This window comes from Cnephaeus nilssonii (genome assembly GCF_951640355.1).
Source record: "Cnephaeus nilssonii genome assembly, chromosome: 17".
Lineage (NCBI taxonomy): Eukaryota > Metazoa > Chordata > Mammalia > Chiroptera > Vespertilionidae > Cnephaeus > Cnephaeus nilssonii.
Genome location: NC_137088.1, coordinates 5,895,309 through 5,907,707, shown reverse-complemented (window position 1 = coordinate 5,907,707; position 12,399 = coordinate 5,895,309). Strand labels below are relative to the sequence as shown.

Genomic DNA, 12,399 nt, shown 5'->3' with positions numbered 1-12,399 from the left:
TGCCCACGCCTCTCTTCAGCAGAATGAATCATTCTCTGAGTTTCTGGAAACATGGCCATTTCCAACGCTTTTAGCAGAGAAAACCCTACTGGAGCATCTCAATGAATAAACCAGAAAAATGTGGATTCTCTGGCTGTAAAGATGGGCAGCCAGAGCCCTGCCTGCTCAGCCCCCTCCCAAGCCTGTCCCCCCAACCCCACTTCCACCCCAGCCCCAGCCACCCCTGAGCCAACTCAAGGGAACCCCCAGCTCCACAAAGCTTAGTTTTAAAGCCACAGTGAGCGCTTCATAGTCCCAGTTCTAAGTCCTTCTCACTGAAAGGTAATGATGTATCTTCCTGTCTACAGACTCCAGCAAACCGTGAGTTCTTCTAGAACAAGGGGTCAAGTGCATGCTCTCCTGTCACCTACACCATGGCAGGGATGCATGCCGTGACTCATGAAAGCACAAATGAGTGAAGTCAGTGTTGTCTACCATAAGGTCAGATGAAGCATGGATGTGATTCAGTCTGCGACCAAAGAGAAGATGAAATTGGAAGCTGGAGTCTCTGTGCTTCTCCTCTCTCTACTGCAAAGATATATCTGCAAATGCTATTTCTTTGGGAGAAGTCCTGGCCGTCCATTTATCCATTTGCCTATCTACCGACTCATCTGTTGGTCCATCCATCCACCCATCTGTCCATTCATCCTTTTGACAAATGTACATGTAGCACTTACTATTGTCAAGACTGTGGGGACTCATGTGAGTAAAACAGGCAGTCTTTGCTCTCACGGAGCTTTTTGCTTATTGACAATACTGGCCAGATAGACACATACACACAGAAGTGTAACCCTGGAAAGTGGCCCCAGGGAGAGGTTCCTGGTTACAAAAGCCTGAGACAGGCATGGCAGTCAGAAAGCATTCCGTGCTGAACAGCTTGAGTTGGGAGTTAGAGGATAAGCAGACGTTAATTAACGACACCGTCAGAGAGGGGAGGGAATATCATTCCAAGGAGAAGGAACAGCATGTGCAAAATCCTCGTGGCAGGAATGAGGGCGGCAGGGGTAACAGTGAGGTTGGCGCAAACAGGTTGAACCAGAAGCCAGAGGAAGGAAGTTGTTCAAGTTGAGGCTGGAGAGATAGGCAAGGCTGCAGCCACAGTAAGGATTATATGCTACTAGAGGCCTGGTGCACGGATTCATGCACAGGTGGAGTCCCTTGGCTTGGCCGGTTATCGAGGCCTATGGGGGAGGGTGTGGGCGGCCAGCAGGGGGGAAGGGATTTGCGGGGGTTGGCCAGCCAGTTGTGGGTGGGGAGGGGCCAGATGGGTGGAGGGGCGCAGGAGGTTGTCTGTGGGAGCACACTGACCACTAGGGGCAGCTCCTGCATTGAGCATCTGCCCCTTGGTGGTCAGTGCACCATAGCGACTGGATGACCGGTCGTTCCAGTTCTGGTCATTCGGTTGTAATGGTCGCTTAGGCTTTTATATATATAGATATCTTAAGAAAATGGGAAGGCCATGGAGGGTTTTCAGCAGGGGAGTGACATGGTTGCAAAGAGGCCTCTAGCTGCAAAATGGATGTAGATTAGAAGGGAGAACTTTATGTGGGGGCTCAAGGAACAAACAGCCCCAGTAAGAGGGTTGCAGGGCTAGTGGCTTCCCCAGGGGAGATCCATGCTTCTGGTATAAAAAGAGAAAAAAGAGTGAGGGTGAAGGGGGAGGGGTCCTGATAGTCTGAGAGGGTGGTAGGAGGCAGTCAGATGGGGAAGGCAGAGGTTCTGACCAGCAACGGGATGGATGCTGGCATGGCTGTGGTCGGAAGCTGGAGGGCTTATGTGTTGGATGCCAACGCCTAGAACAAGAAAACGAGGAGCATGAGGATTTGCTTCAACAGAGCCTTCAAGGAGGACAGACGTCAGCTGGGGGTGATGGCCCGGCCCAGACGCTGGGCCTCCTGCCTGCGCTGTAGAGCCTAATGCACCCGAAGTTGGCCAGCTGGCGTCAGGAAACAACCAGGAGCCCACCTCCAGGCCGAGGCAGCTGGCGAACGTAAACCACAGGGCTTGATTCACTTCTGTTTCTAGAAGCTTCCACCTTCTGACTATTGGGACTATGCCTAATGTCACCGCTAGAAATGCTCTGGTCTCCATAAGGCCCGAGGGCATGACCCCAATGGGGCCCACCTGTCCCAAGCTGGGGGGTCAGTTCAGTCAGTACCACCACCCCACACCCACACCAGGGGAGGTTCAATGGGCTAGAGGTCAATTACACCAGCAAGACCCTCTCTGCAGCCAAATAAGAAGTGGAAAGAGAAGAGCATCTGGGACAATGAAAGGTCATTGTCACCTGCTTCTGATGACACCTAATAGCCAGGGAGGGGGTGCGGGGAGGGGCGTGGGGCCTGGGAGAAATGGTCTCAGCCCAACCATATCTTAAATTGCTCTCAGAACACAGCTTCCAGAAAGCACATCAGCCGGGGGGGGGGGGGGGGGGGAGAGCTGGGAGGCTTCTGGAGACAACATCAATGAGCAGAAAATAAACTGTGCATCTGGCAAGATCAACGCTGCAAGTCTGCGCTGAGATAAACAGATGTCAACCTCGCCCATGCCTGCCCGGGACCCGGGTCCAGAAATTCCTCGACCTGTTAGAATCTGCAGAGGAATAAGCTGGGCTGGTGCTAATTCCTTTGTTGACAAGAATGGGTCCCATTTGCTGAGCACTTATGATGTGCCAAGCCCTGGGCCCAGAGGTTTTATTTCTATTCCTCCTGCGAATCCTCAGAACCGCTCTTTAAAGGAGGAGGAGAATGCCGCGCGTTGACCTCAAGCTGTCCGGGGCCCTGGAGGAGCCCCAACTCTCCCCTCGATGAGTAGGTTGCATCTGCGTAGGGACCTGGCCACAAAGGGACGCGTTCCAGAATCAACAGACATCTCAGTCTGAACACGATGTGCTTCTGAGGCTACCAGAGCCAAGGGCGCTCCCGAGACAAAGGGCCAGCTGTCTACCACCCAAGACTGTGATTCTGACCTCCTGCTCAGAATGGCTCTCGTTGTGTGTGGGCGCGGGGCGACGGGACGGCCCAGCACAGAGGGACGAGGGATCGAGGAAGACTCGGGTCTTGCAAACGGGCAGGGCTGGCTCTTCCACTGATATGCTGTGGCGCCTCTGGCTGGTAGTCTCCTCGCCTCCTGGAGCCTCAGTTTCCCCAAGAGAAAATGGGAGCAATAATGCCTAGTTCACAGGGGTGATGTGAGAGTGACGGGAGATAATTCCATCAATGGACCATGCTGTCCTTGCCATCTTTTTGTGCAGTGAGACCCACTACTAACTGAATGACGGGCGCACCAGTCATTAAGATGATGCAGCTGGCCCCAAGGTTAGTACCAATGCAGTGGTTGAGATGGTGAACAAGGACTCGAGCTCAGATGGGAGCCCTAAGGAGAGCCGGGGGTTGGCTGGCCAAAAACTGACCCTTGGTATTGGAGAAGCACGTGGGAAGGACAGCTGTCACTTTTCAGCAGCCTCGTGCTGAACCCACTTATAGTGCTGGGCCTCCTCCTCTGTGTGTCTCAGGGCGAGGCTATGCTCCAATAGCCAGAAATGCCAGTGACCGGCTCTCCCTGGGGACGAGAACCCAGGGGTGGCTGTGTGCAGGGCATGAGCCAGGCTCTTCCTGTGACCTCACTGAGCCCGTGGTCCTGGCCCCCCAGTTTTTTGACTCCTCTTCTACCCCCCTTCTGGCTCTCCAGCCTCCCTGGCAATTCTGAGAGCTACCAGGAATCCTTCTCATCCATCGGGTTCTGCCCAAATGAGACAGAGCCGGCCTGGCCGCCTTCTTGCACCGAAGACCTCACCCTCTGCACAAACTCCATGTGCCAAGGACTTACTCCTTTCTCGTGGGTTTATGTGTTTCTCATACATTCTGCCATTTTAAAATATCAAGAAGGTGGCTTTGCTAGGTAATTCATATAAGCTCCTCATCCGGCGTGAGAAGGAAGTGTGGGTGGTGCTCACAGTAGCAGAGCGGGGCCTGTAGATTCCTGGTTCGCCCCGGGGAAGCGTCTAACCTCAGTTGTTGGCAAATCTCCCCGAAATGAAGAAGGTTGGGTTGACTAGACCAGGAAATTCAACATATTATTGGCATCTAATGCTGCCCCCCAGGTCTCACCCGGGACTGGCAGGTTTGGGTCATACAAAGCTAAGTAAGCTGGGATTGGTCTCAGACACACGCTAACACCCAGATTTCTTAACAAACAGCGCAAATGCCTCAAGACCTACATGCTCTGGACAGCACGACTCATTCCACGGCCTAAGAAGACAAGACACGAAGGGTCCCAGGGAAGTTACTGGATTTCCCTGTCAGCTAAGCTGACCACCATGTAGACCTGATGTGACTGAAAAGCTGACTGTTATGCGGAATCCAATGAACAAAGTAAACTGATGAACAAAATAGATCCGGAGACACGGGAGCATGGAACAGACTGACGAATCTCGGAGGGAAGGTGGGGGTGGAGGGGTGGGTGGGGAGAGGTTAACCGGGAAACTTCTATGCATCTATGCGTAGCCCCTGGACACAGACAATAGGGTGGTGAGGGCCTGGGAGGGACAGGTGCAGGGTGGAGGGGGGTCAACGGGAAAAGAAGCGGGGACATCTGTAACACTTTATACAATAAAGATGAATCGAAAGCCACACGATTGTTTCCTCTTCTCATCCCCACCCTGCTCGATACCAGCTGCAAGCACATTTCCTGTTCATTCCAAAGCCATAACCCCGTGGGGCCTCATCTAAAAGCCTGTGCCATTTCTGCCCGATTTAAACTTGGTGCTGCCCTCTATGGAAATTTCCCCTCAGAGGGACGACCGACAGAGAGCCAGGCATGCGGAAGGATCACGCAGGAAAGACCGTGTTTGTTCTAAAAAGGCAAACCTTCCTTCTCGGAGAAGATCTTTTTTTCCTGTCTTTCCTGACAGGTGGCGGAACGTCATCGGAGCTCCAGGACTGAAAAAGCCAGGTCAGGGCAAGGAGGGAGAGGGGGGCAGGCACTGTGGGTGACGCTGCTGTCCCGTTTTTCTTGGGAGTACTGAGAGATCAGGTGCAATGAGAGCTTCCTCCAAAGAACGCGCAATAGTGAAAACATCACCCCAGTGCTCGAAGTGGAACAGTAAGGAATGGAAGTGGTGTTTTGGGGGTGTACAGATGACTCGCCATCCAACAATAGGATGTTAAGCAACGCCTTCCTGCATCCCACACACTGCTCAGTGTTCCAGAAAATCGAGGGCCATGTTCCCAGTGATAGATTTAAAAAAAAATCTACACAAGGGATTCCACCTGTAGGGAACCTGTTAATGACTTCCATTAGCTCTTTAAAAAAATGTATTGATTTTTTTTTTTAAGAGAGAGAGAGGAAGGAACTGAGAGAGAGAAAGACAGAACATCAATTTGCTTTTCCACTTATTTATGCATTCATTGGTTGATTCTTTATGTGCCCTGACCAGGGATTGAACCTGCAACCTTGGCATATCTGGAGGGTGCTCTAACCCAGTGGTCGGCAAACTCATTAGTTAACAGAGCCCAATATCAACAGTACAACGATTGAAATTTCTTTTGAGAGCCAAATTTTTTAAATTTAAACTTCTTCTAATGCCACTTCTTCAAAACAGACTCGCCCAGGCCATGGTATTTTGTGGAAGAGCCACACTCAAAGGGCCAAAGAGCCGCATGTGGCTCGAGAGCCGCAGTTTGCTGACCACAGCTCTAACCAACTGAGCTACCCGGCTAGGGCGCTTCCATGAGCTCTTGGCTGGGAACACTGTGGTCCATCAGAACATTCCAAGCCCCTCGTGTTGGGTGTGTATGTCGTTCTAGAAGACTCTCTAACTGGCGCTATGACAATGAACAGTGAGTTACCATTCCCCTTCACATCAGGGCGAAGGTCTGCATTAGCAGTGACGTGGCCCATAGGCAAGAAGGAAAAGGCACCAGCCAACCTGACATATTGCACCTGCCAGGAAAATGGGATGATGGCAGGGAAGGATTCCAGCGTGACCCCACCCCATCCCATTCGCTTTCTATCAGTAAAATGACTGCGTGGACGGTTCCCCGCTGTGGAGAGAGGAGGAAAGCTGGGCATCTGACAGGCCTTCCCTGCGCTGAGCCCGATCGGCCAGGTCCTAGGCAGCTTTGACTTCCTCACCATCCACAGGTTCACACAGAAGTCCTTCTCTCCCAGCTGGTGGCCCGTCTCCCGCTCACCACCACCGGCAGCAGGACTGAGACGTCACTGAGGTCCCTAGAGACTGATTTCTACTTGGACCCTTTCTGACCAGGGTCTTACAGGATGGGCTTTGGCCCAATCCCATCCTAACATTTAGACATGTGGTGTCTCCATTGTTATCAGAAAATAAGTTAACAATCCTTTTTTTTTTTTTTAATCCTCACCCGACCATATTTTTGCATTGATTTTTAGAGAGAGTGGAAGAGACGGGGAGAGACAGAAACATCGATGTGAGAGAGATGCATCGATGGGTTGCCTCCCATATGCATCCTGACCAGGGCTGGGGATCGAGCCTGCAACCGAGGTACGTGCCCTTGACTGGAATCGAACCCGGGACCCTTCAGTCCTTGGGCTGAAGCTCTATTCACGGAGCCAAACCGGCGAGGGCCTTTTCTTTGTTTTTGTAAATAAAAAATCTTTATGAACATACCACTTCTGTACATTTGTCCCAGCAGCACTGACTCTTCCAAGAGAGGGTCAGAGGGCAAGTCTCCCTTGAGGCAAGGCAAATTCCGGGGGAGGAGATGCAAAAAGGTGGCATCCTCGCCCGGCTCATTGGCAAAGCCAGTTCACAGGCTGCTGTCCCCCTTCCCATGTGCCTGGGAGCTGAGTGTGGGTGTCCAAGGGGGCGCCTCCCCTCCCCGCCCCGGGAAAAGGCAGCAAGAAGCCCAGGCCACACTTCTTCTCCAGCCTCGCCCCTGCCAAGCGTCCTGGTGGCCACGACTTGCACGTCTCTGAGGCCTGCGAGCCAACCGCCTTTTATGGAGAGCCAGGGGGTAGGTGGGGATGAAGGAGAAGGCTCTGGGACTTGGCCATTTGGATGTGCCCTCTCTGAGTTACTCGGGCGACTTGTTTTCCTCCAGGGCTCACCCATGGAGCGATTTCATGGGGAAGGCAGTTGAGGTTTCAGGGAAAGGTCTGCGGAGGATAAAAATAGCCTTGGCTTCAGAGTGGAAACCCAAGCCCTGTCAAGGGTCCTTCCAGACTATTTTTCCTGTGGTTGGTCCGAGCAGGGAGCCTGCGCTTCAGGATGGATTCCTAAAGAACGATGCTAGCCCAACAAGCAGGCAGCACAAGGCCTCCCCGGGCCGGGAGCCGAGGCAGGCAGGGTCCTGGGCCGACCACAACGCCAGCCTCTTGGCTCAGAGACCATGTTTACCCTCACATTCCAGCACCAAGTCACCCAGATTCCCTCACCCTCCGAGGAGGGCGGTCCCAGCGGGGGGAGAGGGGTTGAGGGGGGGGGGTGGCGGGACTGACTCACCGTCATCTCCTCTGGGTTCCCGTTGGCGATCTCCACCACCCTCAGGGCGGGGTCCGCTTTCACCTTGGCCCGGGTCATGAACTGGATGACAGACGAACTGTCCTGCAGAGGAAACAGCACGACTCACCGTCAGCTCTTCCAGCGACAATGGCTGGGGACCAGGAGAACGGAATGCCGACTCCCTGCGGACCGGACAAAAACTGTATCCCCGCCTCCCCATCCCGGGCACCCACCTAGGCAGAGACCCCTGGTCTCCCTGGAGAATTCCCTCATATCCCGGTGGATGCGGGACAACGAAGGAGTCTGCCAGCCACCCACACATGGCCAGCTTGTGTGCCGTGGGGTCCAAGCGCCAAGAGCCCGGCATTGGGTATGGACATGGACGTAGTCACAGAGAGCAGAGAATAAACACAGCTTACCAGGCCTGGTATTCCACAGCAGGCATCTGATCTGCATTCTCCAGCATCCTCCTGCCCTGACCACAACCCTCCAACCCTTCCCAGGAGTTACTTTTAACGCTTTCTTTGCTCCTCAATGAAGATGTTTTGGGTTCAAAGCCATGAAACATGGAAAGACACGAGGAAGCCGGAAGCATCGGCTTATACGTTAGGCTGTGGCCCGAAGGGACAGGGGCCCGGGGTGGGCTCAGCGTCAGAGCCACGGATCCAGAAAAGGAGAACACGGCTCCCAGGCAGGGATGGAGGAGGAATTTGGAAAAAGACAGGGGTTGGCAAAATACGGCGTAGGAAAGGGCCAGAACCGTGGGCCAGTGGACGGATGGGCCGTGGAGCGGAGAGGCAGCCTGGCTTCGGCCGCGGAAACAGAGGGCAGGCCCCTGGAGCACTCGGCATCCCCCTGCGGCGTGGCTGGGGCTCTGCCATCAAGGGGTCATGTAGCGCCCCCACCCACATCAAGGAGACACGGAACAGATGCCAGCTCTGCCCACTGCTGGTGAAACCCACTGCCCAGAACGAAAGTGCAGAACTCTCGACAGGAGGCAGTTCCAGGGGGCCTTTGCTCAGCTCCGACAAAGAGACCACAGAGACCTTCCTGGGAGGACACATGGCATGCGTACTTGACCTGGGGGTTATGCATGGATTATTGTTTTTTTTTTTAAAAAACTATAAAACATATATATATATGTGTGTGTGTGTGTGTGTGTGTGTGTGTGTGTGTGTGTATATGTATACATATATATATGTATATATATATATATATTTAATCCTCACCTGAGGATATTTTTCTGTTGATTTTTACAGAGAGTGGGAGGGAGGAGAAGAGACAGAGAGAGAAACATCAATGTGAGAGAGACACATTGACTGGTTGCATCCCACACGCCCCCGACCAGGGCCGGGGGGATTGAGCCTGCAACCGAGGTACACGCCCTTGACCGGAATCGAACCCGCAACCCTTCCGTCTGCAGGCCGATGCTCTATCCACTGAGCCAAACCAGCTAGGGCAGCAGTAAAACGCATTTTAAATGCTCTGGGAAGCTTGTCACTCAAAGGTACTGCTCCAGGTCGCTCACGTGAAGCAGCGAATACTTTGTATGCAAATAATCTTCCACCCCTTTGAACAGTTTTATAAATGTGGGGGTTTGTGTGTCAGGATAGACTGCATTGTAAGTCTGGGATGATAATGATAATCACCATCATCGCAGGTGTTCATCATGACCATCGTAATAACCGTAGTAAGGCGGCTCACTGTCAGGCTAGGGGCTGAGCTGTGAGGGAGCCGCCCCAGCACAGGCCTTGGGGGCTGCGGGGGAAGAACCCTCTCAAAGGAATCGAAATCCTCTGGTAATTAAAAAAATCAGATCCCACATTTCACATGAAAACTTAAGGTCAAAACAAGAACACCTCCAATTCCCTTGTCGGGGGCCGGACCTTGAGGTCAGAGGAAAATAAACACACTGGAGGCCCAGGCAGACCACAAGGCGGGCGCCGCCCCCCATCCTCAGGGAGTGGGGGGCTCCTGGAGCCACTCCCGCTCCTCTCCCCCTGGTGGGGGCGGGGCTGTGGCCCCGACACCACATCTCAAGCACCTGGAGCAGCTGGGCCCCATCTGGCCTCCAGGTCAGCCTCCTCCTAGGCCTGGAATGGCTGCTGAAAAGGCATCGGCAGGGAGAATGACCCTCCAACACCTGCAGAGGTCACCCCTGGCTTTCTGCTCTCTTAGGGTGCAGACTGGACCGGGTGACCCTTGGGGACAGAGTCAGTGGGACATGCTGCTTGGCAAAGGGTCTCCACGGATCCCCGAGAGAGAGGGAGACGCAGAAGGTCAGGCCGCAGAGCTGGGTACATGGAAGGCTGGAGGCCTGGCCCGTAGGTTAAGGACAAATGACCAAAGTGCAAGAGGGCAGCCACCTGGGTTCAGGGTGAAGGAGGGATCAGAGTGGTTTCCTGCCATCAGTGCCAGTGCCGGGGCTCGGTCGACAGTGGGGAATAAAACCGTCACCAGGCCCATTTGTCAAGAACACAGACAGGCTGGGTACGTCTCTACCCTCATAGTCTGTCTCCTGACCTGGCGACCCAGGCCAGCGAGGCACCTGCAGCGATGCGGGGCTTCCAGGCCCCCTTCTGGGATCACCCGATGCCAGGGGTGCTCTAACTCATGCCTGGGCCTCTCGCAACTCTGTCCCTCTTCAGGGGACAGGGACAACAGGGAAGCTCTACTGTGTGACCCCAGGGGGCCCCAAACCCGTTTCCCTCCCAAGGAAACCAGGGCACGTGGGACTGTGGGTGGCTCTCCCTGGGTGTGTGGGGGCTGCCTGGCTTCACACGGAACGTGGGGAGAACATCCTGATTCCCCAGGGCCCGGACTTCTCAGGCCAGCGTGGGACTGCCATGCTTAACTGAGAAGATAATCCTGGAATGACTTTCCTAAGGACATTCACTCGCGCACGGACAGGCTTACGCGGACTGACATAGTTTTTCCAAAGGAAAATAAATAGACTCTCTGTGGTTAACATGCATATTTAGTGTTATCTTCGCATGTGATTATTTTTAAAGCATCTTGTTGGATGTGGCTTTTCCTACTCAGCAGCTCTTCTGTCAAAATAAATCGGAGTGAATTTGTATGATTTTTTTAAAGGGCCACTGATTCACTGACTGAGGTATTTTTTTTTTTATGAACTTAAAAAAATATACATATTTGTATTGATTTCAGAGAGGAAGGGAGAGGGAAAGAGAGATAGTAACATCAGTGATGAGAGAGAATCATTGATTGGCTGCCTCCTGCATGCCTTCCACTGGGGATGGAGCCCACAACCCAGGCAATTGAACCATGACCTCATGGTTCACAGGTCGATGCTCAATCACTGAACCACTCTGGCCGGGCTCTGAACCACTTTTGATAAAGTCACAATAGCAAAGTGACTTGAGGTTCAAAAGTTGGACTTCTCTGAAACAAGGTGGCATCTAAACCCGGGTCACAGACTATAACGCACGGGTCAAACCCCGCCCTCTGCCTGTTTTTGTAGGATGCTTCACTGGACCCTGGCCACACCCATTTGGTTGAGTACCGCCTGTGGCTGCTTTCACGACACAATGGCAGAGGTGAGCAGTGGCCAAAGACCGGATGGCCCTACAGGTCTCAAATATTTACTACTGGCCCTTTACAGAGAAGGTGTGCCAACCCCTTGTCTAAAATGTGGTCCCCAGACCCACGGTATTGGCATCACCAGGGAACTTGTCGGAACAACAGCATCTCGCGCCCCACCCCCAGGGATCTGCATTTGAACGAGGTCTCCAGGTGATTCAGACACGAGCGAAAGCCAGAGAAAAACGTGCGAACCAAGAAGCTTGTTAAAATGAAGGTGCTGACTCAGCAGGTGCGGGGTGGAGTCCAAGACTCTGCATGGCTGACCCGCTCCCTGGGGAGGTGCTGTTGCGGATCCTTGGCCCACACTTTGAATAGCGAGCCTCGTGTCCCCCCCTCCCCCCCCCGCCCCCACCCGGCATCCTCCGGCAGAATTCCCATGGGTACCAGCCAAGAGCGTTGCAGAAGGGAGAAACCCATCAGGATGCTTTTCAGTGGACCTTGAGGGGGCAGTGGCTCAGGACTTACCTTCTTCAGTATCTCTGTGTTCAGCAGCATGTAGATGTCGATAGCCCGGCTTTCTTCTTTAGCAAGGGCACTCAGGTTACAGTGCATCGTCAGGCAGGGGATTCCTGGTTTTTCACAGTCCTGAGAAGAAAAAGCAGGGGACTGGCAAACAGCAGCAAGAGCAAAGACAGATGCACGGCAGTTGACGGAGCAGAAGGCTCCACATGCTTCTATCCCGGTGACTCAGGCCACTCCAGGCAGAGGAACGGCACGGGAAGATGCCATTATTCCTTCTTGCCACCAGAGGGCAACAGAGGGACTTCCTGCCCAGTGGGCACCAGAACAGGCCTTCAAGTCAAGCAACTGGGAGAAGGCAGCCCACTGGTTACTAAAAAATGGGAGTTTGCAAGAAAGAAATAATTGCTTTTAAAAACAAACACATTTACATATTCCGAAAGCATTTTTCTTATGAGAACTGAACACAAGATGTATTTCCTACATGATGGAATATCTGCCTGTGCAGCGGCAAGTACACTTTCATGCCTATGTTTTTAGGGAGGGCAGACTCCTTAGTCAGATGACTCAAGAAAACACAGGAGCAAAGAAAAACACGTGTTGGACCAAGACATTATGTGAATCACAAAAAAAAACCCCACAAAAAAACAAACACCCCCCCCCCCCCAAAAAAAACACACACAACCCAAAACACACCTATATTCCAAATTTAAGTTACAAAAGAGGAATTCTCTTTTGTACTGTAAGGTCCAAAATGTACACACATACCTTCATGATGCTTCATGTGGGGGGTAAAATTTTCAGCCAGGTACAGAATT

The 12,399-nt window shown here is 53.0% G+C and overlaps 1 protein-coding gene across 2 annotated transcripts in view; it reads right to left on the bottom strand.

Annotated features, from left to right (window-relative positions):
* The window catches only part of ITGA9 (integrin subunit alpha 9), a 273,816-nt gene that overhangs the window by 21,816 nt on the left and 239,601 nt on the right, over window positions 1-12,399 (bottom strand). For both annotated transcript variants that reach the window (XM_079794406.1, XM_079794407.1), the window contains 2 exons: window positions 11,588-11,707; window positions 7,520-7,621 (listed from right to left, as the gene is read on the bottom strand). In XM_079794406.1, the coding sequence (XP_079650532.1) occupies window positions 7,520-7,621; window positions 11,588-11,707 (222 nt within the window). The remainder of the gene's footprint in view (window positions 1-7,519; window positions 7,622-11,587; window positions 11,708-12,399) is intronic.